This window comes from Cricetulus griseus, chromosome 2, assembly GCF_003668045.3.
Source record: "Cricetulus griseus strain 17A/GY chromosome 2, alternate assembly CriGri-PICRH-1.0, whole genome shotgun sequence".
Taxonomy (NCBI): Eukaryota; Metazoa; Chordata; class Mammalia; order Rodentia; family Cricetidae; genus Cricetulus; species Cricetulus griseus.
The window spans coordinates 177,749,267-177,774,028 of record NC_048595.1 but is presented as its reverse complement, the minus strand read 5'-3'; the positions used below and the strand labels follow the sequence as shown (position 1 = coordinate 177,774,028).

The 24,762-nt window shown below is 47.5% G+C and overlaps 1 protein-coding gene across 2 annotated transcripts in view; it reads right to left on the bottom strand.

Moving 5' to 3' along the window:
* Ppargc1b (PPARG coactivator 1 beta) overlaps positions 1-24,762 on the bottom strand; it is a 113,081-nt gene that overhangs the window by 33,245 nt on the left and 55,074 nt on the right. For both annotated transcript variants that reach the window (XM_027402796.2, XM_027402797.2), the window contains exon 2: positions 232-405. In XM_027402796.2, the coding sequence (XP_027258597.1) occupies positions 232-405 (174 nt within the window). The remainder of the gene's footprint in view (positions 1-231; positions 406-24,762) is intronic.

The window sequence follows — 24,762 nt, the reverse complement described above, 5'->3', positions numbered from 1 at the left end:
CACCTGCACCTGCTAAGCATAGAGGGGACAGCTCATTCCAGACCCTACTTTCTGCAGGTGGCAAAACAGGCCAGGCAAGGGGGGCTAAAGCTGGCCTAAGCCAGGTGTAGATCCAGAGGGGGAAATGGGATCCCAAGAACCTGCGTGGATGGACGGATGTTAGCTTGACCAAGCACAGAACCTGGGGAACAGAGCAGAGGACACATAGGTCTGGGGAGAGTTGGGGCTCACCTGGAAGAGCTCGGAATCATCAGGGCTATACTGGCTGGCCTCTGTCTCTGAGGTCTCCGGGCACCACTGCAGTTCCCCAAAGTACTCAGCTGAGTCAAAGTCACTGGTGTCCAGCTGGGAGAGGTCGAGCTCTGGCAAGTCAGCACACAGCTGTTCCTCCCCGGATTCCCCACCCTGAGGAGACAGGAAGGAAAGAGGTGATCAGAGCCAGAAATCAGCTTATTCATAAATCTGTAGATCTGGACCCTCTACCAAGACCCAAAATGGCCAAATAACCAATAAATATAAACTTCTGCCCCATTCCTTAAAACTGCAGAGCCTAATGAAGGACAAAGTGGGCCCTGCAGCACAAAGCCCCTCTGCCCTCTCTCCTTTCTCTTTGTACTCCTACACATCCCTCAAGACATGTAGATCTTTCCGCACAGCATGTCTTTCTTCTTACTAGGACTGCTCCGTTGAAAACTTTATTAGAGCCTGTAAACTGCTACCATTTTATATAAGTGCCCCTCACCTGGAAAGTGATGCCTCATAGCTAATGTCTTTTTTTTGTTTTTTTAAATCACAGAACAGAATGAGGAGATAGTAATAATGTCTGACACTGAGTGATTCCCAAACTCTTGGCAAACACCTAAGTCCACAGGTATGTTGGGGGATTATTTATAATGTAGGATGTGTGGAAGACCACCCAGATGATAAGTTGGAAATAAAACTGTTGGTTACACGCCTCTATTACAAAATACCACAATCCTATTGAAAAGAATAAGGCAGATCCACGGATTGCCTTGAAGGTGTGCCAAAGAAAAACCCAAGTTACAGAACTACCTCACACAGCAGGCAATCCACGTGGACAGGGGAGGAAACGTCAATCAAGCTGCAACCTTTCCCCCCATAGAATAACATCCATGTAAGCTCACAGGAAGAGGTCTACAGAGCCCCTCACCCACTTGCATCAAGGTGAGGGTGGAAGTTTGGAGGGACTCTGGTAGTAACACCATCATGACTAACAGCTCTCAAAGGACCAGGGCCAGCTACATCCTCATCTCCTGGGGATTTTCTTTTCTTCTTCTTTAAAATAATTTATTTATTTTTTTATTTTATGTACATTGGTGTTTTGGCCACAGGTATGTCTGTATGAAGGCATTGCTTGGCCTGGAACAGAAGTGACAGACAGTTTTGAGCTGCCATGTGGGTACTGGGAATTGAAGCCGGGTCCTCTGGAAGAGCATCTCACTGTTCTTAACTGCTGGGCCATCTCCCCAGCCCCATCCTGGGGATTTTCTATCAATGCAGACCCTCAGGCTGGTCTACCTCTGCTGAGTCACTTTCTCACTGGTACCCAAGGTCACCCATCATCAGTTATGGGATTGCCCTGAAGATTCAGAAACTCTCAGGGCAGGAGAACGGCACTGTAGTGGGATAGCACAGATTTAAGGAAGGCAGCTGAGGCTTGGCTATCCAGAGTCTACATTTCTACTCATCAGCCATGAGCCTGTTAGGGAAGGCCATTCACGTGACCCTCTGGAACCCACCTGTTTCACTATATAATGAGTACAGTACCAGGCCCTTACAGATTTGAGCAATTGCAGTGGTGTTACTCAATAAATGTCAGCTAAGGGTTGTAACCTCAGAGAAAGACAATGGTCATAATAAAAGCAGTAGTGTTCTATGGCAGATGGGTGGGATCGGCCTCAGGGAACAGGGAAAAAGAAGGAGGAAAGGAAAGAAGGAAGGAAGGAAGGAAGGAAGGGAAAGAAAGAAAGAAAGAAAGAAAGAAAGAGAGAGAGAGAGAAAGAAAGAAAGAGAGAGGCAAACATGACACTTAAGAGAAATAGGCTTTTCCCTGGCCTTTTCCTAATTGTTCCCACTTACTAGGCCTCATAAATTATGAATAAATGTATATAATTAGTTCAACTTGAATCAGGAAAAGGGCTTTTACCCAAATTTGGGTCAAACATCTTAATTGGCATTTTGCAAGAATCCTGCCTATATGGGCAGCATGGGAACCAGCCATTCCCGGCTGAGTCTCAGGCCCAGCACCTTTGTGCCAGCAAATGCACTCCAGAGACATGTCCCCACCATCCCCACTCTCCATCTTCTCCAATACACATATATCCAGCAGCCCTAAGTATTGAGCTGCGAGTTACTCAGAACCATATACTACAGAATATGCAACAGCCAGGGGTGGAGCAGACAAAATTGACCACAGTCCTCTGAGAGGTGGACTCCCGGGAGCTGACGGAGGGATGATGTTAGGCAAATCACACAAAAGGCATGATTAGAGTCATCGCCCCTTAACTGCACAGAAAATTCCAAGTTTTCAATTATGCACCATTCTAAGTAGCTTGATGAAATCTAAAGTCGCCAGGCCCAGTCTCTGAGTCCCTCATTTGTCCAGTGTATCCACAAGGTGTACACTACCTGCCCGTTAGTGTCTCCGGAGCCATCCTCATTTCCAGACAGACTGCTGTGGCATGGCAGTGCTGTGTTCAGTTACTCACAGCAAATGCCCCCAAAGTTCAAGAGCAGCAATGCTGCTGTCAAAACATGCTAACGTGGAGCCATGAAGCACTTCTCATGGGGGGAAAGACAAGTAAGAGCTGCTCTAATCAGGGAAGAGAGGAGTCCTGTGACAAGGTAGGTTAAGATCTAAGAAGCAATCTAAGAATTTGTGAAGTGGGGGGGGGGGTTAAGAAGAAAATCAGGCTAGTTTTGCTATCACACACCTCAAACATTCACAGTTAAGGTCACAGTAGAGCCTGAGGGCTTAGCAATGGTAGAAAGGGCTTCACATTTTGTACATATGCATAGAGAAAAGAAAGAAAGAACAACCCTATAGTATTCAGGGTCTGGTGTAATCTGGGACCTCGAATACAAACTTCAAGAATAAGAAGGACCATTGCGTGAATTGTGATGATGCCAGCTAGATACTTCTGGACCTAGCTGGGAGTCTGAAGGTGAGAGGGGACATGATGCCCTAACTCTGAATCCCTGCAGTAAGCCAGCCACGCCAGCTCTGAGTCACCCATGCTCAGTAGCTGCTGCCACTAAGGATGCGTTCTCTCAGCTGCCTCAGCTCTTCTGTTCCTTTTGCACCCAGTCAGTCTGTGGCAATGCAGATGTCTTTAGCTTTTGTGGATGGTCAACTGGCTTCGCCACTGTTACACCTAGAATAGTTGAGGGTAAGTCTCTCCATGGACATACATCTTTATTTCTCTGCGGTTTATATTAGGTCTGGATTTGCTGGGTCATTTGGAACACAGGAACTGACTGTTTTAGATGGAGAGGGTGAGGTGGGGGCAGATAAGGCTTCCTAATGGAGCAGACAGAAACCAGGTGGGGCTTTTTCAGGCAGAGGCATTAGTCAGGGAAAGACATCCGTGAAGACGAGCCTGGGACATGCTAACATGGAGCCGCAGAGGTGCTGAGGTCAGCAGACTGCAATTGATTGACAGGAGCTGGGGGCTGGCAGTGGATGGCGAGCCAGGTGGAAGCCGGATCAGGTGGGAGGATCAGGTGGGATTGTAGGAGATTTGGGTATTACACTGAGTGTGATGGGGGTAGGGTCAGAGCAGCAACAGTATTACATTAGGCTGTTGGAGGCATCCAGGAGATAGCAGGTGGCAAGCTGGAGAGCTACCACCTAGGGCCTGCAGAGTAGAAAGGAGGCCCTGAAGCTGAGGCAGAAGGGTGAGAGACAGCAGGGTCTGCTGATCAGCACAACCTTCAGCAGTTGGCTCTTCTGCTATGTCCTTGGTCTCTCTTACCCCAGTAACTCAGAGACGCTGCCTCCATAGCATCTGCTTTTTAGAAACAGCCTTAGAATCAAAGTCTCAGAACCCCAGTTCAGACAGGAGTCAGCAGTCCTGAAAGGTGGTCCAGGTGGAAGATGGCCTGGGAAGTAGAGACTCGGTGCAGAAGCCCATAAAAGGCTGGGGGGTGTGGCACAATGGCTTAGTGTCTGCTGTTAGCATGTATAAAGCTCTGGTTTCAGTCCCCAGTACTGCCCAAAAGAAAGAGAAGTACAATGGAGATTCTTGCCCAACACACATTTGCATACAGAATTCACACACACCACTGAGATCTTCACACAGCTGAAACGCTCTGCAGCTGGCTGCTCTACTGCCTTCACTTTGCAGATGTGCAAACTGATGCTCAAGGGGGACAATGGGTCTGCTCAGGGTCATCCGGGGAGTGTCCTTCCTTGGCAACCACACTACCTCCTTCACAAAATGCCCATAAATGCCCATGGTGGCTGCACATATTGATCCCCATAGCAGCTCAACATACTCAGAGCACAGCCAGCATACAAAAATAAAGAACCTCAGCTTCGTAGTCTTGTCAATTAGACCCAAGACCACTCTCCAGCTAAAAACCATTAGGCGCTCCACTAATGGGATGTTCTTGGCCTTCTCTACATTTAGAGGCTTTTGAAGGGGTGCCTAAGGTGACCCAGTTCCCTGGGAAAGGTCTCAATTGGGGCTTTCTGGCCCTGTCCCGGCCACCTGCCTTCTGCAAGCTCTGCTGATACAGCCAAGAGGTCACAGCACAGGACTAATAGCCACTGCTATTATTGAGTGCTTACTGTATGCCAAAAGCCATGCTAAGTGCCTCATATACACCTTCTCATCAGAATCCTAGAACAACCCAGGAGGGTAGATGCTACTGTTCCCAAAGTACTGGGCAAGAAACTAGGACATAGGGGTCACTTGCATTTGTTACTGTGGCTGCAGTAACAGCATACTACCTGTGTATGGCACAGCAACACAGAAAATCAGGACCATAGGCCTGGAGGCTATCATTAGGCGGCCATCTGGGCCCCTCCAAAGCTTTCAAGAGAAAGAACTGCTCTGTTTTAGTCCCCTCTCTTTGCCTTGGAGATAGCCACTTACCTTTCTACACACACATATCCCCTTTTGATAAGGACACTAGCCACCCAGATCAAAGCCTACCTAATTGATCTCAATTGAGCTTGATCTTTCCTGTAAACACCTTATCTCCAAATCACCCAGAGAGGTGAGGCTGAGTCAAACCCCAGGCTTTCCTCTAAAAAGCCAGTGCTACCATCCATTACCATTGGTGAGTGTGAGAGGAGTACTGAAGACCATTCAATCCCACTTACAGAAGGGAAGTGTAGCTTTGGATGGGGGTTGGGAATGGCCCAAATCACACAGCTGAGCAAGGACAGGACTGGGGAAAGCAACACTGCACCATGCCCCCAGCTTTCTGTGCACAACTTGTTCCTCCCATCGGCTCTTCTGTGGAGTTGCTGGGCCACATGCCCCCTCCTCTCGAAACACCACACCCCTCATCTGAAAGGGCTGTGGCTTCCTCAAGCCAGGGATATAAATGACCCTGGCAGAGGATTTGCAGGGCTTCACTCCAGACTCACGTAAGTGGCTTCATTGGAAGCGTGTGTATCTTGTTGGAAATCGATGCCCTGCTTCAGAAAGAATGCATCTTCAGGAAAAAAAAAAAAAAAAAAAATTTCAATCCAGTTTTCTAGCTTTCGATCAGCAAATCTCCTAGTTTACTCCATGGCCCAGAGCAAATTCTCAGAATTCCTGAGTGGAAGGGAGGAGGGGTGGCAGGTAGATGCAGGGACAGATTGGGCGGTACTCACATGTGCCTTTCCTTGGATTCTCAGAACTTGAGACTGGACAGATCACAGAAAAATCTGACCCCTCCTCTTGACTGAATTTTTCATACAATTCTTGAATTTATCAAATGTCTCAGAGCCACATAAGCTTTGGGGAAATATTTAGGCTGAACTCAGCAGTAAATGAAGAAATCAGCAAGTGAATTAGGAATGAACTTCCAGAGTGGAAACACAAATACAAAAAGAAGGACTGTACTGAGGTACGAAGCAGCCAGGCAGGCCCTGGCCTTGCTGCTGACGCCGCCTCTGAGATCAAGACAGTGACTTTTGCTTGGTGTTACAGACAAACACTGCCAGTAAGAAGAGTCCTACCTCCCAGGCCTCTTAAAAAGTAAGGAAGATAGGCCGAGTGCCTAGCACATGCTAGGCTCTCCATGAGTGCCTCAGGTCATTGCAGACTGGAGTTTGTGACCCCACAAGTTCATATGTTAAATCCCAATCCTCAAGGTGAAGGATGGTAATGTTAGGAGATGGGGCATTTAGGAGGTGGCTGGATTCATACATAGGGTAGAGCTCTTGTGAGTGAGATCAGTGTCCTTAGAACAAAAAGCTTAACAGCTATTACTAATCCATTACAACTAGCCTAGTCTAGACCATGACCCTGAGCCTCCATTCCTTTCTAAGAAAAAAGGGAAGGAAATACACACAATGGCTGTTTCCCACAGAAGCCATTTCCTTTCACAAATATTCGTTTCCTTCTTCTCTGACATCCCTTCTACCTCTTTCCATTCCCTCCCAAATAGGAGAAGTCCACTGACTATCCTTGGGAGCCTGCTCCTCCCCTACTGCCAGGTGGTTAAAGTAAGCAAGTCTGGCTAAGTGAGCAGGATTTGATACAGGTTTTGTGTAGCTTTTGGTGAAGAGGGCTCTGTTATTCCAGACAGGCTGGCAGCCATCTTTGCCAGTCAGTGCCTGGGAACAACAGCCTAGACTGCAGCAAGCTAGGGCAATGACGAGCCAAGCAGGAGACGGGGATTCTAACAAAATAATTTACACACTGGATTCAGCTGGCTCTGAATCCAGGCAGGGAGTGACTCCCTGTGCTGTACAGTTATGCAAGGAAATAAATCTGCCTTCTAAACTGCATGCAAGTTGGAGTTTGTATCACTTATCAATGACAAAGTGATGGCCAATTCATCTCTCTTACATTTAAAAAAAAAAATCCAATCTTCTTGTTGTCTTCCAAATTAATACAAACCTCCTAAAGAGGAGTCTAGAAGAATAGTAAGAAGCATAGACAAGTTTTACCTCCCCTCCCCCAAATACAGCATCATCAGAAATAACACACACAAAATGGACAAATGAAAGGAAAAATAAAAAGATAAAGTGGAGGTGCTCTAAGCCCTGCATGAACAGTACAGAATTGCCTGAAATCAGAGATCCTAGGAAGGGCTACCCCTAAACACTCAAGACTGAACCCTTGGGCCAGGCAACCATGCAAGTATCTAGTCTTGGGCCAGCTGAACATAACATGATGCTCAACCCTTTACTGCCAGGCCCTAAGTTCTAGCCACACAAGTGGTTGGGACCCTAAGAGAAGGTCTCCGAGTCTGGTGAGAATGGATCCTCCAGCTCAAAGAGCAAGACAGGGTCCAGTCCTCAGACCTGGCCATGAGCCTATCTCTGCCAGCTGCAAAGGAGTCAAGGTAGCAGTGTGCTTGGGACCAAGGCTCTGCCCCAGGGACCACCCTGGACAGCAATCTCTGTTAGCCCAGCTCTACTCAGAATTTCTTCCTATGCTAGTGTTTCTGTTGATTGTAGGCAAACCTAAGGCTATCAGTCCTTTCATATGCTGAAATGCAGTCTCCATCTGGCCAGCCAACCAGGTTAGCTGGTATGCTCCCCCTATCCGGCATAACCTCATTGCTCACTCACTTGCTTCCCCACAGCCTATGCTCTGCTAGGCAGGACTTCCTCCCAACCCATTTGTTACTAGCCTTACAACTTTAAACAGTTTTTTTTTTTTTTTTTTTTTTTTTTTTTTTTTTTTTTTTGGTTTTTCGAGACAGGGTTTCTCTGTGTAGCTTTGGAGCCTATTCTGGCCCTTGCTCTGGAGACCAGGCTGGCCTCGAACTCACAGAGATCCACCTGCCTCTGCCTCCCAAGTGCTGGGATTAAAGGTGTGTGCCACCAACTCCCTTTAAACAGTTCTTTACCAGAAAATGTTAGTAGAAAAGAAGGGAGTTTTGTGATAACTAAGGTGTGGGCTGTGGAAGTAGCCAAGAAGCTTGAGTTACTAAAACAAACAAACAAACAAACACTGCTGTCAAATTTTATGTGGATGAGATCCAGATCAAAGATGAGGAGACAGATGCACTGACTGCCCAGCAAGCATCTAAGAGCCAACTGTGTGGCTACCCCAGCAGGACACTGGGGCTCCAGCCCTGGGTTGGAGACTATGACTCTCCATAGTCCTCTAGTCAGAGGCAAGATGGAGGCACAGAACACATGGCTTTGTTAAGAGGGTAGATACAGCAGTCCATGGCTTGGTGCTTTATCAGACTTTTTCCTAGGAATTCCCTGCCTCCAGCCCTTTCTCCTCCATCAGATAACATGTGACTGCTGTACACCTGTTCCACCTCCACTGCACCAGAAACAGCCTTGAGGAGCACCATGGGAGATTCCCAAACGAATCTCTCTCTTACCTTACAGGTGATGAAACCTAGGCTCACAGACGGGACAGAGGGAGTCACCCAAGATCCACACAACCAGCTCCTAGCAAGGTCATACAACTTAGATCTCCCTGTGTAAGCTCTTTTCAAAATGACAGGTCACTTCCTCAACAGCTGTGGTCCATGTACCCAAAGTTTGGGGCAGATTCCTGCCTGCCATGAAAAGGGGAGGGAAAGAGGATAGAGGCCCACAGGGCAGGTGCTAACCTGTTCAGGCATCACTTTCCCCACTCCCTGTGGCCTCCAAACAGTCCTTTATCTCTCTGAGATCTGTGAGCTCAGGTTGCTGGGCAGGGTGGGATTACCTGGGGGTTGGGAGCTCTTGCAGGGTCTGGTGCAGGACTTTGGAGTCCAGACTACCTTTGTCTGGCACCAGAGTCTGGCAGGGTTGGAGAGGGGAAGGGGGTAGTCTCTTCTCTACCCATGGCATTGTGGATACTGGTCAGGGACATTTGGACCTCTCAGCAGGCACACGGATGCCCAGGCCCAGGAAGGCACTGTTTGTTTTTAAACAATAAAAGCTTAGTGTATGCTGTGACTTGGGCTATGCACTTAGTGTTTGCCTGTCCTTGCAGTTGATTGTACGCACTTGAACTCAAGGGCCTCTTGAATTCCCACGAGAGTGGCAGGAAAGACACTTGCTCAACGGCCAAGTGATGCATGCACGAACAACCAGAGGCAGAGCTAGCTTTGGCCATGTCTTGCTGTTCAGGCAGCCATCGTGCCTCTGGGCATCTCCAGCATGCAGCAGGGACCATGTGGGCTCCTTACTGGAGCCCTCTGCCCTGGCACCCATCACCTGCCAGTGGCTGCTTCCCTCATGGCTTCCAACCCATGGCCACCCTGACTCTGGCTTTGCCAGCACACTGCTGAGATCCTCTCAATAATTTTGGAATAATTTTAACTACTTTCAAGCATACAATTTAGTGGCATTAACTCCATCCACACTGTTGTGCAACCACCACACCACCCACTTACTGAACTTTCCCCTTGTTTGAAATGCATCTATTCCTTAAGTAGGATTGCTCTGGCAGCAGAGCTCTGTCCTGGTTTTCCCCTGCCATGCCACCGGTGCACAGCATAACGTCCGGCGTGCAGTAGCTGCTCAGCAAAGATGTGTGCAATAAATGGAACACGTGCCTCGTGAACTGTGAAGGGCAGTGAGCAAGAGCCAAAGAGCACGTGTTAATTTTTTTTTTTCTAGACAACCCCCAAACAAAGCTCAATTGCTCTTACAGCCTCAGTTAACCACATAATAACTTCATGTCTGTCAAAGCCTGTGGAGACAAAACTGCCCCGTGTTTCTTTTCTTTCCTGGTTCAAGGCCCCTTTATGAGGTCAAGAATTAAGATATATGATCATACAAACCAGCTGACATCAACACTCACCATTTCAGCACCATCGACTCTGCCCAACGCAACATTTATCAGTCGCTGAAGGGCAGGCCCAAAAATAAACCACTAGGATCAAATGCCACTGGGAGCTGCTCTTTTGATACTCCAGTGGCTGAACGGCCTTGGAGGCCCGGGAGGCCCGGGATGGGGTGTGTGTGTGTGTGTGTGTGTGTGTGTGTGTGTGTGTGTGTGTGTGTGTGTGTGTTGGGGGGGATCTGTCACAGTAATGTGCAGAAATTGGAAGGCAGAGTCATAGCTGAGAAGAGGGTAACTTAGGCGTCAAAAAGACAGGCAGTCAAGGCCATCATATTTTTAAAGCCGCATTCAAGAAGGGGCAAGGAGGGGAAGGGGAAGACGAGGGAGAAGAAACAAAAGATCTACCCATGACTACCAAAATACCAGAACTCCAAATAAAGGCAGGGTGGGTCTATTGAGTTAGCCTTTTGCCTCAGGCTCTGGTATAGCCACCCTGACACTCCCAGCTTCCTGCCTTTATTTTTTAAATTGGTTATCTTTATACAGATTATGGATTTTTTTTTTAGACAATGAATTGCAATACAATTTATTTTGATTACTGAATTATTTGCACAGGAGCCAAGTGCCTTCTTGGCCACACCTGCCCAAGCCTTGGTGGAATGCAATGAAGGAGTTACTTTATGTGTAGGAAACTAAAATGGAATTGCGCCCTAGGCCATGTCATTAGCTGAGCCTTGGGACCTCCACTTCAACCTCTCTACCATGGGTTCCCTGGCTTCCCTGGCTATGGAATTGTCCTAGCCTGTTTGGTGGAGCACACCTTTAAGCCCAGTACTTGGGAGGCAGAGGCAGGAGGATATCTATGAGTTCAAGACCAGCCTGGTCTACAAGAGGTAGTTCCAGGACAGCCTCCAAAGCCAGAGAAACCCTGTCTCGAAAAACCAAGAAAATAAAAAAGAAATTGCTCTACCATTGAGATACATCTACATATCTGTAGCCATATATTCATATGTTTGTATTTATTATCACTGTATATGGGCATGTATGTGTGTCATAGCACATGTGTGGAGGTCAGAGAACACTGTGGAGTTAAACTCAGAGATTAAACTCAGGCAGTCTGGCTTTTACATGACACTGTCTTTCCCCCCAGCCCCCAACCTTCGTTCCTATCTCACCAGCCCTTGCTTATCTGGTTTTTAAGAAATGGCCTCACTATGTTACCCAGGCTAGACTTGAATGTGCTTTGTAGCCCTGGTAGGTCTTGAACTTTGGATCCTCGTTAGCCTTCTGAATAGCTGGAATTATGGGCCTGTATCAGTAGACCCAGCTCTGCTGTTAAGTGAACTGTAAAATACTCACTGTTGCTTTACAAAGGAATGAAGTCTGGCAAATGACTAGAGTTCATTTAAGAAGAGTGGGAGGGTTTACGAGAGGGCTCAGTAGATTAAGGTGCTTGCTGCCAAGCTTGGGACCTGAGTTAGATACCCACATGGTAGAAGAGAGAGAACTACTACCGTTCTTCTCTGACCTCCACATTGGCACCGTGGCACTGCCAGACAACCCCTCCCCTCAAAAAATCTTTGAGGGGGTAATGAAAGATGAGAGACGATTCCTGGTTTTTCCCCAAATCAAGGCATTCTCTCAACTTCTAACTTACTAATAAGAAGAGCTGGCACACTGCTGGGCCTGGGAAATGTGCTTTTCACCCCTCTGCAACTGAAAGTAGCGACCCCTGGAATACTCACCACTCTGCCAAGCTCTTTCCCTCATTTAACAAGGTTCCCTAAATCAGTGTATCTGGGGCAGGGCTACAGCCTCCTGTGTTAGGCAGCTGAGAAGTACCTGGTTTGGAATGACAAAAACATCCTGGCCAGACAGGCATGGTGGTGCATGCTTTTATTTCCAGCACTCAAGGGGCAGAGGCAGGCATATCCCTGTGAGTTCGAGATCAGCCTGGTCTATATAGTGAGATATAGATAGCCAGAGCTACAGAATAAGACCTTGCCTCAAAACAAACAAAAACAAAAACAAACAAACAAAAACCCAAACACTTTGGAGATGGAGACTGGGGAGATTTTACAGCATGGTAAATGTACTTAATGCTACTGTTTTGTATACATTAATGTATACTTTTGTGTATGTTTTATATACAATAATGTATACATTTGTATATGTTTTGTATACATTAGTATAAAAATTTGTATATGTTTTATATACAATAGTGTTTCAAAGTTCCAGAGACCTAGAAAGATGAAGAATAGGAGAAAAAAGAAAAGCCACACACCCCATTTGAAGGCTCCTTGGAGTCCTGGAAGTTCATTTTCTCTGGTCCTGTTTATGTTGTCTTTTGCCCCACCTGGCAGTAGAGATGGCAGTGCCTGGCGAGGGCTCATCTGAAAAGCCCTTTGCCTGTTAGCACTGTTATAAATAACCAGAAAGAGGCAGAAGGGCTTCTGGCAGAAGAGTGAAGGTCAGGCAGCCCCATGCAGCATCTTTGGAAATGTCATACGTGACAGGCCAGCAAGGAGCATACTCATATCTTCAGCCCACCTGCCCAGGTGGAATGAGGCCTTGCTGAGACCTGCCCAACATGAACAGCTCTGAGGTGGCCGACTCCTTGGGGCTCTGAGCTGGGATTGGACCCTTGAGGAGTCCCCCTTTCCTAGCAGGCTGGGGCCTTGGCAGGCTGAACCGGCCAGGTCCTTACAACCAGCCTAGGCTTCTTGGCCAGCCCTCCACTCAACCCACCCAGGGAGTATGACTCAGTCAGTGCTCAACCCACCAGTGCCCCTGCTGCCACACAGTGTGGGAGCTGGAGGGCCACATGGCCCATCTGGTCGTGTGGTTCCCATGCTGGGCTCCCTGGGGAACCCCCAGCCTGTTCTTTTCCTCCCCCACATCCCCAGTAAGGCCTTGGGCTTTGAAGAGAGAGGAATTCCGAGGGAGTTAATTAGATTTTTCCATTTTTATTAGCCAAGAGACATACAGTGGCAAGCCATCTCACTATTTAACCTTAGTGAATTTAACACAATATGCCTGGCCCCAAAATGAAATAAAATAGCCATGTTTCTATTTTCTGTACTTGAAAAATGGGGTACATATTTTGCATTTGGGGTCTGACTGCATACACACATACAAACACTACCCACAAGCACACTTTGATGGTGACTTAAGGGCTTTGTGAGGCTAATTGGACCCAGACTGCAGACTAAGCAACCACTCCCGAAGGACACTCTCCATCACTGGGTCTTAGTGGCCCATGAGAGCCTAGCCAAGTGGTATGCTCCATTTGAGAGCAGAGAATCTGAGACTTGAGGGTAATGTGGTTTTGCTGAGCAGGAATGTGAGTCTAGACCTAAGCCCGAACTCAGTGTTGCCCTATTAGGGCTGACCCACAGTGTGACTGACACTGCAGAGAAAGGCTTCCTTGACTCTAGGCTGCTATACTTTGAAGCCCTGGTGAGAGGGCATGCTCTCAATGCCTGTTGACTCCTTTGAGTCTTCTGATTCAGAACCCAGGCAACACCTTGGAGAAGTACCCCGGGTAGGGAGTTCAGAACTGGCCAGCACTCCCCCAAGCCACCAGGTTGGGCAATACTATCTGTCTGAAAACCCTACCCTGGACCTAAGCTTCATAGGATTTCCAACCTAGCTTGCCCAGAGGCATCCTTTCTTGTTCACCTATCCCTGACTTCAGTGGTCTTCCTTCACCTGGAACACAGATGTTGAAGTCTGGACCCCTCAGAAATGTCCTGGCCACTGTCCTACCATTCAATCTCAGGGAGATCCCTGTCATCCCAAGCCACACATTCTCTGAGGCATATGGCACTGTACTTTGGCCATAGCATCAACCAACCATCTGGTTGCCTCTACTGTGCAGGAACACAGGCCTGGCTGTCTTCTCTGGGCCGATTCTCAGCACCTAGGATAGTGTCCAACCTTTGTGAGAAGGGCAAGAGGGGAGCTGAGGAGACAGCCCCCACTCCCCAGCCAGTTTTGATAACTGGCTCACATTCCCTATGACACCCAGCAGCTCCCTCATACTCTCCCCCTTGAAAGGGGGCTTCTGTATCCATTTATTCCCCATGGAAATGTCTTTCCTTTTCAGTGGGTCAGATGAGGAATCCAGACCCGCAGGCTCCCAGATAAAGCTGGTGGGAAAAAGAGATTCTCTTTGGTCCCATAGGCTTTCCTTGATCATGTGGTTAGGGAGGGCCACCCTCTAGACCTCCTGCTCCTAGCTGAAGCAGTAACAGAGAACACCAAGTGGGGGGCCCGGAAACACATTCTCTGTGCAGAGGCATGGACGTTGGACTGGTTGTCTCTGTGAGCCTGTTTCCCATATCCCAACCCTGGCCAGCCTCAGAGACCAGGAGAAGTCACCAGAGCCTTGGTACAAGCAGGGTCACTAAGAGACATCGTGAGCACAACAGAAAGCCTCAGAAGTCCCATAAGCAACTCCTCGTGATGAGGAAGACATGAAGGGCATGAGTACTGAGGGACCAAGTGTCATGGGGTAGACCATGGGCCAAGGGTAAGAGATCTGGTACCTTTTCTCTTGTTCCTCACTGGGGGGTCCCAGCAGCAACAGCCTCACCTGAAATACCCACCTCTCATGCTGATCTGGAGCCAGACCCTGCATTTAATAAGCTCCCCTGATAACACACATGCACATTCAAGTGGGAGGCAAGAGTATTAAAGTAGGGAAAAGACCCTAGCCTGCATGACTGAGTGCAACCCCTAAATTCTCCCAGGTGGCAATCCCCATCTGGTGAGTACCATTCCAGATACTTGGTAAAACCACTGAGACCAACCACTGCACCAGGAGCCTGGCAGGTAACAGCTTCACAAACTATTAGTTTTCTTCTCCTTGGGGGGAGGGGATGGGGAGCAGGAGGCAAGGCAGAAGAAGGGCACTTCTGCTTCAATTCCAAGCCCTGCCTGCACATCTGGGAGGCAAGGCCGAGACCCCACGGGCCACAACAGATGGGGACAGGGTGGGAGCGGAGAGGAAAAAAGACAGGAAGTCAGCAAGAAAAACAAGCAGGAGAGACCATCCAACCCCCAGGGACACTGCTGCTCAGCTCACACACTAAAGCAGGCGGGGCCAGAAGCCAGCAGGCCTGAGCAAGGATCAAGAACCACAAGGCTGTATTCCCTCAGGCCATACATGACAGTGCCTTTCTAGGTCCAGCTCTGAACCAGTTCTTGTGGCTAGAGCAGACACAACACTGAGGGTCAGTAGAGCAACTAGACTGATGCCCAAGCTATGGGCCACGCCCTGATCAGGGTCAAACATATCTAGGTTGTCCAATAGGATCAGAGGTCCTGCATGGTGTAATTCTGGCCACATAGTTTAACTTCGCTTATGTTCCAGACAATGATGCATTAACGGTCCTGTGCAGCACGGTACCCTCAGATCCCTAAAAGAATTTAATGAGAAGGGCTTTGTATGGCATCTGGTACAAAGTCAGTGCTCAAAAGACAATGGCTGGGCTGAAGAGAGAGACAAGATGGAGGATGTAAGAATGTGTACCGCTCTTACAGAGGACCAGAGTGCATGGATCCCAAACACCGCTAACTCCAGCTCTAAGAGATTCAACTCTCTGGCCTCTATAGGCCTGCACTCATGTGTACATATTCACACACAAACACACAATCAAAATTTTCTTTTATGGCAGTTTTTTTTAAGATTTTATTTATTTATTATGTATACAACATTCTGCTTCAACATATATCTGCACACCAGAAGAGGGCACCAGATCTCATAACGGATGGTTGTGAGCCACCATGTGGTTGCTGGGAATTGACCTCTGGAAGAGCAGTCAGTGCTCTTAACCTCTGAGCCATCTCTCCAGCCCTCAAAATTTTTTTAAAGCTTAAAAAAATGGCAATGGTCATTAGTGAGATTGCAACTCGGTCCCAAAGCAACGGCTGGAACAGCTGCAACTATGGCTGATGGCTGGCTCTGCAGTTTGCTCACCACACAGGCATGGGATTACCCTTCAGTTCTGAGGCTGGCCCGGTGTGCACTAGATTCCCCTCACACCTCAGGGTAACCATGGCCTCTTGCCTCCACTCAGGTTCCTCCCAGCAGTTTAAGGCACTGCTATGCTGCTTCTGGATAAAGCAGCTGCCACCAGCACCCTAAGATGCAGAACTGAGACCACCAAATCTACCCAGGGCCCTCTCAGGGAAAGACCCAACCTTCTCTTGTCTGTAGAACTTGTAGAGTATGGCTCCTGTATTCCTTTCCTGGGTCATTTTGCTATAGCACTCCTCTGCCTCAGACCTCAGCCTTGCCTGACTGTTTTATATACCTGACACACCCCAGAATCTCTCTCCATAAGGGTTTTCATACCCATCCTCTCTCCATGGAATACAGTTCCAGCATGGACATTTTACGTAGGTAACTCCTCTCCACCTGTCACTCTTTCCCTCCTTAGGGAAGCTTTCCCTGAACCTGCAGACCACATTAGGAACCCAACAGTAACCTCTCATAGCTTTCTGGACCCAGGACCTTCTAGAATTTATAATGAGAAATTAATCATATATCTGAATGGTATGCATGGTACCTGATACATAGTAAATGTTCAATAAATAATTAGAGTATCAGGGGCCTGCCCAGCCTCCAGCCCCTTCATACCCACTCGTTCCACAGAATTGGGCTGCCTTTCTCACTTTATCCTCTAGTCTCACCCATGACATAAGCCCAGATGCTGCCTGATCCTTAGTCTACATCCAAGACCCGCCTTGTGCCAGAGGTCCAAACGTTTCTAGATCTGATTTTCTTGAAAGCAGCTTGGGCCTGGATCACGGCCAGGGGAGGCGTGTGTTGCTGGCCTCGACAGTAAACGCTGATGAAGCTGTCTGGCCCAGCTGAGCCAAGATCAGGAAATGCCAAGATTTAAAAGCATCCGGAACCCATTATTTATTGTTGTTCTTGCACTTCCAGGCTATTTTGAGCTGCAGATCGATCGGCTGGCTCTCCTGCCTCCAAATATTACTCCCGAAACACCCAGAATTCACCTGGCCTACCTGTCAGGGGTCAGCTCCCCAGCCCCACCCACCAGTCACGGGATCACAACAGCATTAATAAGATGGCTGCTCTTGAGGATCGGGTGTTCCTGGGGGAAGTGGGGACTTCACTGATATGCCCCCAGCAACCCCAAATGGGGGATTACTGGAGCAGGGCAGAAATGAGCTCAGGTGAGCAAAGAAACTTATCTAGAGTTGGAGTGATGGTGCAGGGCTCAAAAGCACTTGTTGCTCTTGCAGAGGACCCAGGTTCTATTCCTAGCACTCACACGGTGGCTCACAACTGTCCATGACTTTGGTTCCCAGGGATCTATTGCCAATTCTGGCCTCAGAGGGCATCAGACACAATGGCACACAGACATATATGCAAATAAAATACCCATACACATAAAATAAGTAAAATAAGTAAGTAAAATTGAGAAATAATAAAAAAAGGAAAAAACAGAAACTTGTTCTGGGTCACACAGCTGGGAAATGCTAAAGGACAATGAACCTGGGAACAGACACCAAATCTTCCAATGCCAAAAACAAGATCCTCACTACTTAGCAAAGTGTCCCTTCCTCGCTCTGTCCAAGTTCCTCTGCACACTGTGGGGTTTCTCACATCTCCAGATGCCTGGATACATCCTTCTAGCCACATGCAACGATCCCCACCATTCCTGCACTTCTGACCAAAAACAACCCATTTTCCCCTTGGGAGCTAGACAGATGACTCAGTGGCTAAGAGCTCTTGCTCCTCCTGAAGAGGACCTGAGTTCTGTTCTTAGCACCCACAAGGTGTCTTACACACCTGTAACTCCAGTCCCTGGGGATCCACTGCCCTCTGGCCTCCTGGGGCACCAGGTACACATGCAGTGAACAGGCATTCATGCAGACAAAACAACCATACACATAAAAATAAATGTGATTTTAAAATATGTTTACATTTTAAAATTAAAAAACAACAACAAACCCTTTCCATTTGCATAGCCATTGCCACAGTGGCTATGGGAAAGGAGGACTGACTGGCTCTGAATGAGTCTGCCTTCGATTTTACACTGATGCATGGATGAGCCCTTTGTACTGCATGCGTGACTACTAGAAGGACACACAGAAATATTAAGAGCCTGGGAGAATGGAAATAAGGGATTGTTAGAGGAAGGGGGAGGCCAGAGAATGTTTTCCTCCTATTTAATGTCCTTTGCGGTTGAAAGGCTTTGTTTTTAATCATATATACGTTTCAACCTATCCTTTTAAACCCCATTCCTATGCCCCACACATAGCCATTCTGACTATCCCAGTTAGTCCCCCCTCTGCTCGTCTTGACTGCCAAGTCTCTCCTCCATATGTACCATCTTAGGGCCCTCCACACTGGGAGTCAGAGACCCAGTAGTTAAGTAGGGACCTCTGCTGGGGTGGGGCTTGAGGGAGGCGTCCAGCATTCTGTCTAGGCCTGCAGCCTAGCAAAGCCAAATAAGTCAGAAGCACTAAAATGGAGCCTGGGGAGAGAAGGGGAGGCAGAAAGCAGGGAATCTGAGGTAAATTCCACTGCTGGCAGCCAGCCCAGTGCTCTTCCCTGAGCAATGACTCAAGTGCAGCTTCTGCCAACAGACAGTCCATCTAGGCCCTAAGTCACCAAAACTCATCATGGTCTTGCTTATTAAATACAGAGCACGTAAAATAGAGCCACCACTACTCACAATGGGGCAGGGACAGAGAGACAGGGATGAAGGACTATCCTTCCAGATGGCTCCTCTATGATGCTCCTAGGCTCACCAGGAGCTTAACGATTGTGACATCTCATATAGCAAAGAGGTGCCTGTCCCTTCCCGGATATCTGGGAGAGTGGGGGACCATCTCATCATAATAACCACTGTCCTTGTAGGAGCCCTTGGTACAAGTGCCTTACACAGCACCTTACTTTACTGTCTGATGGCCAAGTGAAGGCAGATGGTGTCCTGATCATGCTGGGAAACTGAGTTCAGGGAAAGGATGTAATGTGCTCGAGGTTGCAGTGCTACTGGGGTCAGGACTGGACCAAACCAGCAAAGGGCCTGAATTGGAACTTACTGGCTGGAGCTGTGGGACTGTGGGCTGGGACCATGACCCCAGCTTCATTCTACTTATTTGCTTGTTTACAGCCAGCCCAGGCTACTTTCTCTGTCTCTGATCACACACTCAAAAGGGGCAAGATACTCTATCTCTTTTCCCTCTAAGATCTACCAGACCAGAACGGCAAATCTTTTTTTTTCCTTCTTCTTCTTTCTCCTCCTTCTCCCTCTTTTGGTTTGTTGAGACAGGGTTTCTTGTGTAGCCTTGACTGTTCTGAAACTCACTATGCAGACCAGGCTGGCCTTGAATTTATGGAGATCCACCTGTCTCTGCCTCCCAAGTGCTGGAATTAAAGGTGTGTGCCAACATGCCCAATGGAAAGGCAGATCCTTTCCCTGGTAAGCATTTCTCTGTTACAGGGAACAAGGGCACGATGGAATCAGATGTGAAGTTTGCTTTTTTTCCCTTTCCTTTTTATCTGTATTACTATTTTTATTGCCATTGCTTTGAGGCAGGGTCTCATGTAGCTCAGGCTGCTGTGAACTCACTATGTAGCTAAAGATGGTCTTGAATTCATGATCCTTCTGCCTCTACCCCCAAGTATAAGGGTTGAAGGCATGCACCACGATATCTGGAATGCACGTTTTGTGTGTGTGTGTGTGTGTGTGTGTGTGTGTGTGTGTGTGTGTGTGCGCGCGCGCGCGCGCGCGCACGCGTGCATGTGCTCGCGCGCGTGCGTGCACACATGCGTGACTGTGCCTGCATATATTCATGTCCATGCCTGTGTGTGCATGTATTCCTGTACATGTGTGTGGGTGCATGTTTACAACTGCATGCATGTGCAAGCACTTCTATGCATGTGCAAAGGCCAGGGACAATGTTAGGCATCATCCTCAGGAATCTTGCCTACCTCCTTTGAGACAAGGTCTCTTATTGGCCCAGAGCACACCAATTAGAGATTGTCTTGTCTCCACTTCCCTAAGCACTGGGATTATAAGCATGTATCTTGTGGCATCACCCTCCCATCCTCTTTTTGGGTACATGCTCTATAACTGATCTTAACCAAAACACTGAGAAGCAATATGGTGTGGACCCTGCCCAAAGTCCTTGTAGGTTTAGCTGATGGGGTCACTTGGAAGCACTGACTGGCTGTTAAGAATACTAATTTTGAGGCCAACAAGATGGCTCACTCAGTGGATAAAGGTGCTTGCCACAAAGTCGGACAAGCTGAGTTCAATCCTTGTCACAACATGATGGAGAGAACCAACTTCCACTAGTTGTCCTTGACCTCCATATGTGTGCTGTGGCATACATTCCTGAGAGATGGGAAGGGGGGAGAGGAAGAGGAGAGAAGAGACTGAGACAGAGAGACAGAGGAGAGCACTTCAGAATCAGAAACAGCTACATAATCACCCAGCTCCATGACTGTGACCAAGATGAGAGCCTCAACATCTCTACACCTCAGCTTTGCTTGTACAATGGGACTGAGAAGATCACGGCTATAAGGGAAGAGCCAGAGGCCCCTGCACAATAGAGTAAAGGTGATAGATTCCTCAGAATGTCTGTGAATATGTAAAGTAAAAGTAAAATACAGAATTAGCAAGGAAAATTAATACCAAACACATTGTCTTAGTTAGGGTTTCTATTGCTGTGAAGAGAAACCATGACCATGGCAACTCTTATAAAGGAAAAAAATTTAATTGTGGTAGCTCACTGATAATTCAGAGGCTTAAATACTTTATTGTCATGGCAGGAAGCAACACAGCATGCAGGTAGACATAGTGTTAGTGCTGAAAGTCCTCATAGTTCAATCCAAAGGCAACAGGAAGTGAACTGTTTCACTGGGCATGATTTGAGCATAGATGAGGCCTCAAAGCCCACTTCCACAGTGACACACTTCCTCCAAGACCACACCTCCTAATAGTTCCACTCCCTTTGGGAGCCATTTTCTTTCAAAACACCACAAGCATTTACAGAATATTGAAGAGGTGGAGCTGGAGAGATGGCTCAGTGGTTAAGAGTATGTGTTACTCTTGAAGGGCCTGTCAGGTGGTACACATCTGTCTGTAACCCCAGCTCCAGGGGATCCAATGCCTTCTTCTGGCCTCTGTGGACATGTGCATTTTGTCCACACATAGATACATACACACATATACAGAGAATTTAATGTTTTTTCATTTCAAAAACTATTTGAAAGAGTGAAATACCCTAATGGTGTTTTTTCCTTATTAACATACTAAGCAATAACAGCTAGTGGCAAGTCTAGTAGTTACCTACAACTTCTAATTAGCAATAAACCCAAATATTTCTAGAGAATGTTGACAACTGCAAAGTGATATGAAAATATCTGTGATTTCCACGGGTGATAAAAATCACAGGCACCACTAATAATTTTTGTCACCTACATTCATATTTAAAGGAAATGTTAAACAAAGATAATTTTTCTCATCCACATTCACATACCTTGTAAGCATGAGGTTACCCAACATTTTACAGGAAGGCAGGCACTCTCCTCGACCTAACAGAGGTCTTCCAAAGGGAATGAGGGTACCACAGGGAAAGGCTCAGTGTGGCTCTGGGCCCTAGGGGCTCAAGGTAGGATGTGGGTTAGATGAAGTGGCTGGGTAAGGGCTGTGGGCCTCAAAGCTAATCCAGAAGCTTAGGCCAGAAGAGGGTTAAGCCTCCATCAAACATAGGCACAGCTGTGGAGCACAGAAAAAAAAAATGCATTCTTGCTCTGGGGTATAGCTCAGGTGGGAGAGTGCTTGCCTGTGGTGTATATGAAGCCCTGGGCTTGATCCATATATGATGCTACATAAAGTGGGCGTGGTCACACATACCTAGAATCTCAGCACTTGGAGGATGAACTCAAGAAGGCCAGAAACTCAAGGCCATTCTTGGCTATGTATTGGGCTGTAAGCTAGAATGGGGTACAGAAAACCTTGTCACGTAATAAATAAATAAATAAATAAATAAATAAATAAATAGCATGTCAGGTGTGGTGGCTCATGCCTTTGATCCCCTACTCAGCAGGCAGAGGAAGCTGGTTCTCTGACTTCTAGTCAGCTGGTCTACATAGCAAGACCTTCAAGACCTTGTCTCAAACATAAATAAATAAAGCTGGATAGTGGTGGTGAACACCTTTAATCCCAGCACTAGGGAGGCAGAGGCAGATGAATCTCTGTGAGTTTGAGGCCAGCTTGGTCAACAGAGTGAGTTCCAGAACAGCCAAAGCTATATTACACAGAGAAACCTGGCCTTGAAAACCCAAAATAAATCAATCAATCAAATAATTTTGTTTTGTTTTGAGGCAGGGTCTCTCTGTTTAGCCCTGTCTGTCCTGGAACTCGCTCTGCAGACCAGGCTGGCCTCAACTTCTGCCTGCCTCTACCTCCCGAGTGCTGGGATTAAAGGTGTATACCACTCCACCCTGCTCATAAAGTATTTTTTAAAGATTTATTTATTTATTATGCATATAGTCTTCTGTCTGCATGCTAACAGAGGGCACCAGATCTCATTCAAGGTGGTTGTGAGCCACCATGTGGTTGTTGGGAATTGAACTCAGGACCTCTGGATGAGCAGTCAGTGCTCTTAACCGCTGAGCCATCTCTCCAGGCCCCATAAATTATTTCTTAAAGAACAACTTGCACCCTTTGATGCAGCAGCCATGTCCTTGCCTACACCTGCCAAGAAGGAAAGACCCTTTTGCATACTGCCGCCATGACACCTCCCTCTAGGACAAGGACACCAGCCATCCTGTGCTCTTCATCTCTATCATCACCACACCGGTCTGGTGCTACTTTTGTCTCTTACAGAGTTGGGGGAAAGACTCCTAACTTGTCTTCAAGCATTTGCCCATCATCCTCCCACCAACGTGCTTTCCCCAACAGCCACCAAATTCATCTCTAAAACATGCAAATTAGATGATGTCCCCTCACTAGCAGCTCAGAACTGTCTGAAGACCCTCGCCGCACTTAGGATCCTATACATCTAAGGCTCACAAGGCCCTTGTCAACAGTGCCAACTCTTTACACTTGAACTCAACAGCTGGTCATCGCCCCACAGCCTTTGCACAAGGTACTTGTATATGGCTGGCTCTTTCTTGATCATCAAATGACACCCTTTTTAAGAAGCCCTCCCTGACAGTTGGCTCTGCAGTGGCCATTTGTCCTCCCTGTGTCACGCTCTGTGATACCAACTGAGTTCCTACCCTCTTCTGGAGACACGCTGCTGTGTTCACTGTTATTATTTTTCCAAGCCTACTGGAATGGAAGCCCCTAAATGCTGTCTTGCTTCCCACAGATTCCTACTCAACACATAGCTGGCAATCGTCAGGTTTTACTGAGTGGGCTGACTGTGTGTGGGAAAGTGAGCTAAGTCCTTACATTCATGATGTCACTTAATCCCTTCGCTGGCCTCATGCCCATTGTGTATAGGAGGAAAGTGAGTTTCCCCTGTCTGCCTTCAAAAACAGTTTCTTAGCCACTGCATTATTCTTCTTTCAACACACATGCCAATCCTAAAAAGAAGATAAGGCACAGAGAAACAAGGAAGGATGGGACCAAAGTGACTTCATCCTGCTCAGATACCACTGATTCCTGAACCCAGTGCCCAGAGGAGCTGGCAGGGCTGTGGTACCCACATTTGGGCTCACATTTGCATGTAGAGCCGTGGGAATTTCCTACTGCTCTCCCTGCTCCTTGGGTTTTTTTTCTTTTTTTTTTTCTTTTTTTTTTTTTTTCATTCTAGGCCTCTAATCTCCAGGTCAGGTTTCCAGAGTACTGAAGTGTCCTCAGCCTGGGAAGCTACCCAGCAAGGGCTGCCTAAAAGCCTGGGGGTCTGGATATATACTTGCAGAGTTCCAGTAGGAACAACCTTTGGTTCAGCCTTTCTTTACCTAATGCTTCACACTACAACAACCCATTAATGTCCAATGCATAGGTAAGGGTGACTAAGTCCCAGGCAGGTCCACTACCTTCCTTTGGAAATGCCCAGCTAGGGAGGTGTTTCAACTGAGTTAAGAAACCAGGAAATCTAACACCCTACACCATGACCATTTAACCTCTCTTCTATAATAAAAACAAAACCTTTCTTGTTTCAGAACTGTTCCCAGGGATGCCCAGGAGGCAGAATTACAGAATAGTGAGTGAGAGGGAACCTTTGCCTCAACAGGTCTAACTCAGATGGTAGGAAGTAATTGAGGCCTGACTGTGTATGGTGTGTGTTGTTTTGTAACTGGGATTGAATCTAGAACATTGTGAATGCTAGTCAATTGCTCAACAACTAATTCATATCCTCTTTGTACTTTTGGGTTTGATACAGTATTTAGGGAGCCCAGGTTGGCCTTGAACTTGTGGTCCTCCTGCCTCAGTCACTTGGAATTAAAGACCTGTGCCACTCTGCCTGGCTGAGAAAGTCTCTGATAAAGTATCTAGCATTTCTTTGAGCTGTGTTATGCTACCTTGTGTGTCCCCATGGCCTTGGACACAAGTCAAGGTATACAGGGGTCATATATCCTTGGGGCACTGGCCCCACAATAGGCACATTCCAGAAAAGCGGGCCCAATGGATAGGGCCTGCATTCCAATCTGATGACAGCAGGGATGGCAGGTGCTGGGCAGACAGTGTGCCACCAGCAGCCGAGGGGCAGCTGCTATGCAGGAGCTGAACTGCCTATGACCATTTTAGCCATGTTGTCATGGGACAGCCCTGGCCAGGACAACAGCCTCCTTATATAGGGAAAAGTGGGAATCTGTGCCCACTCC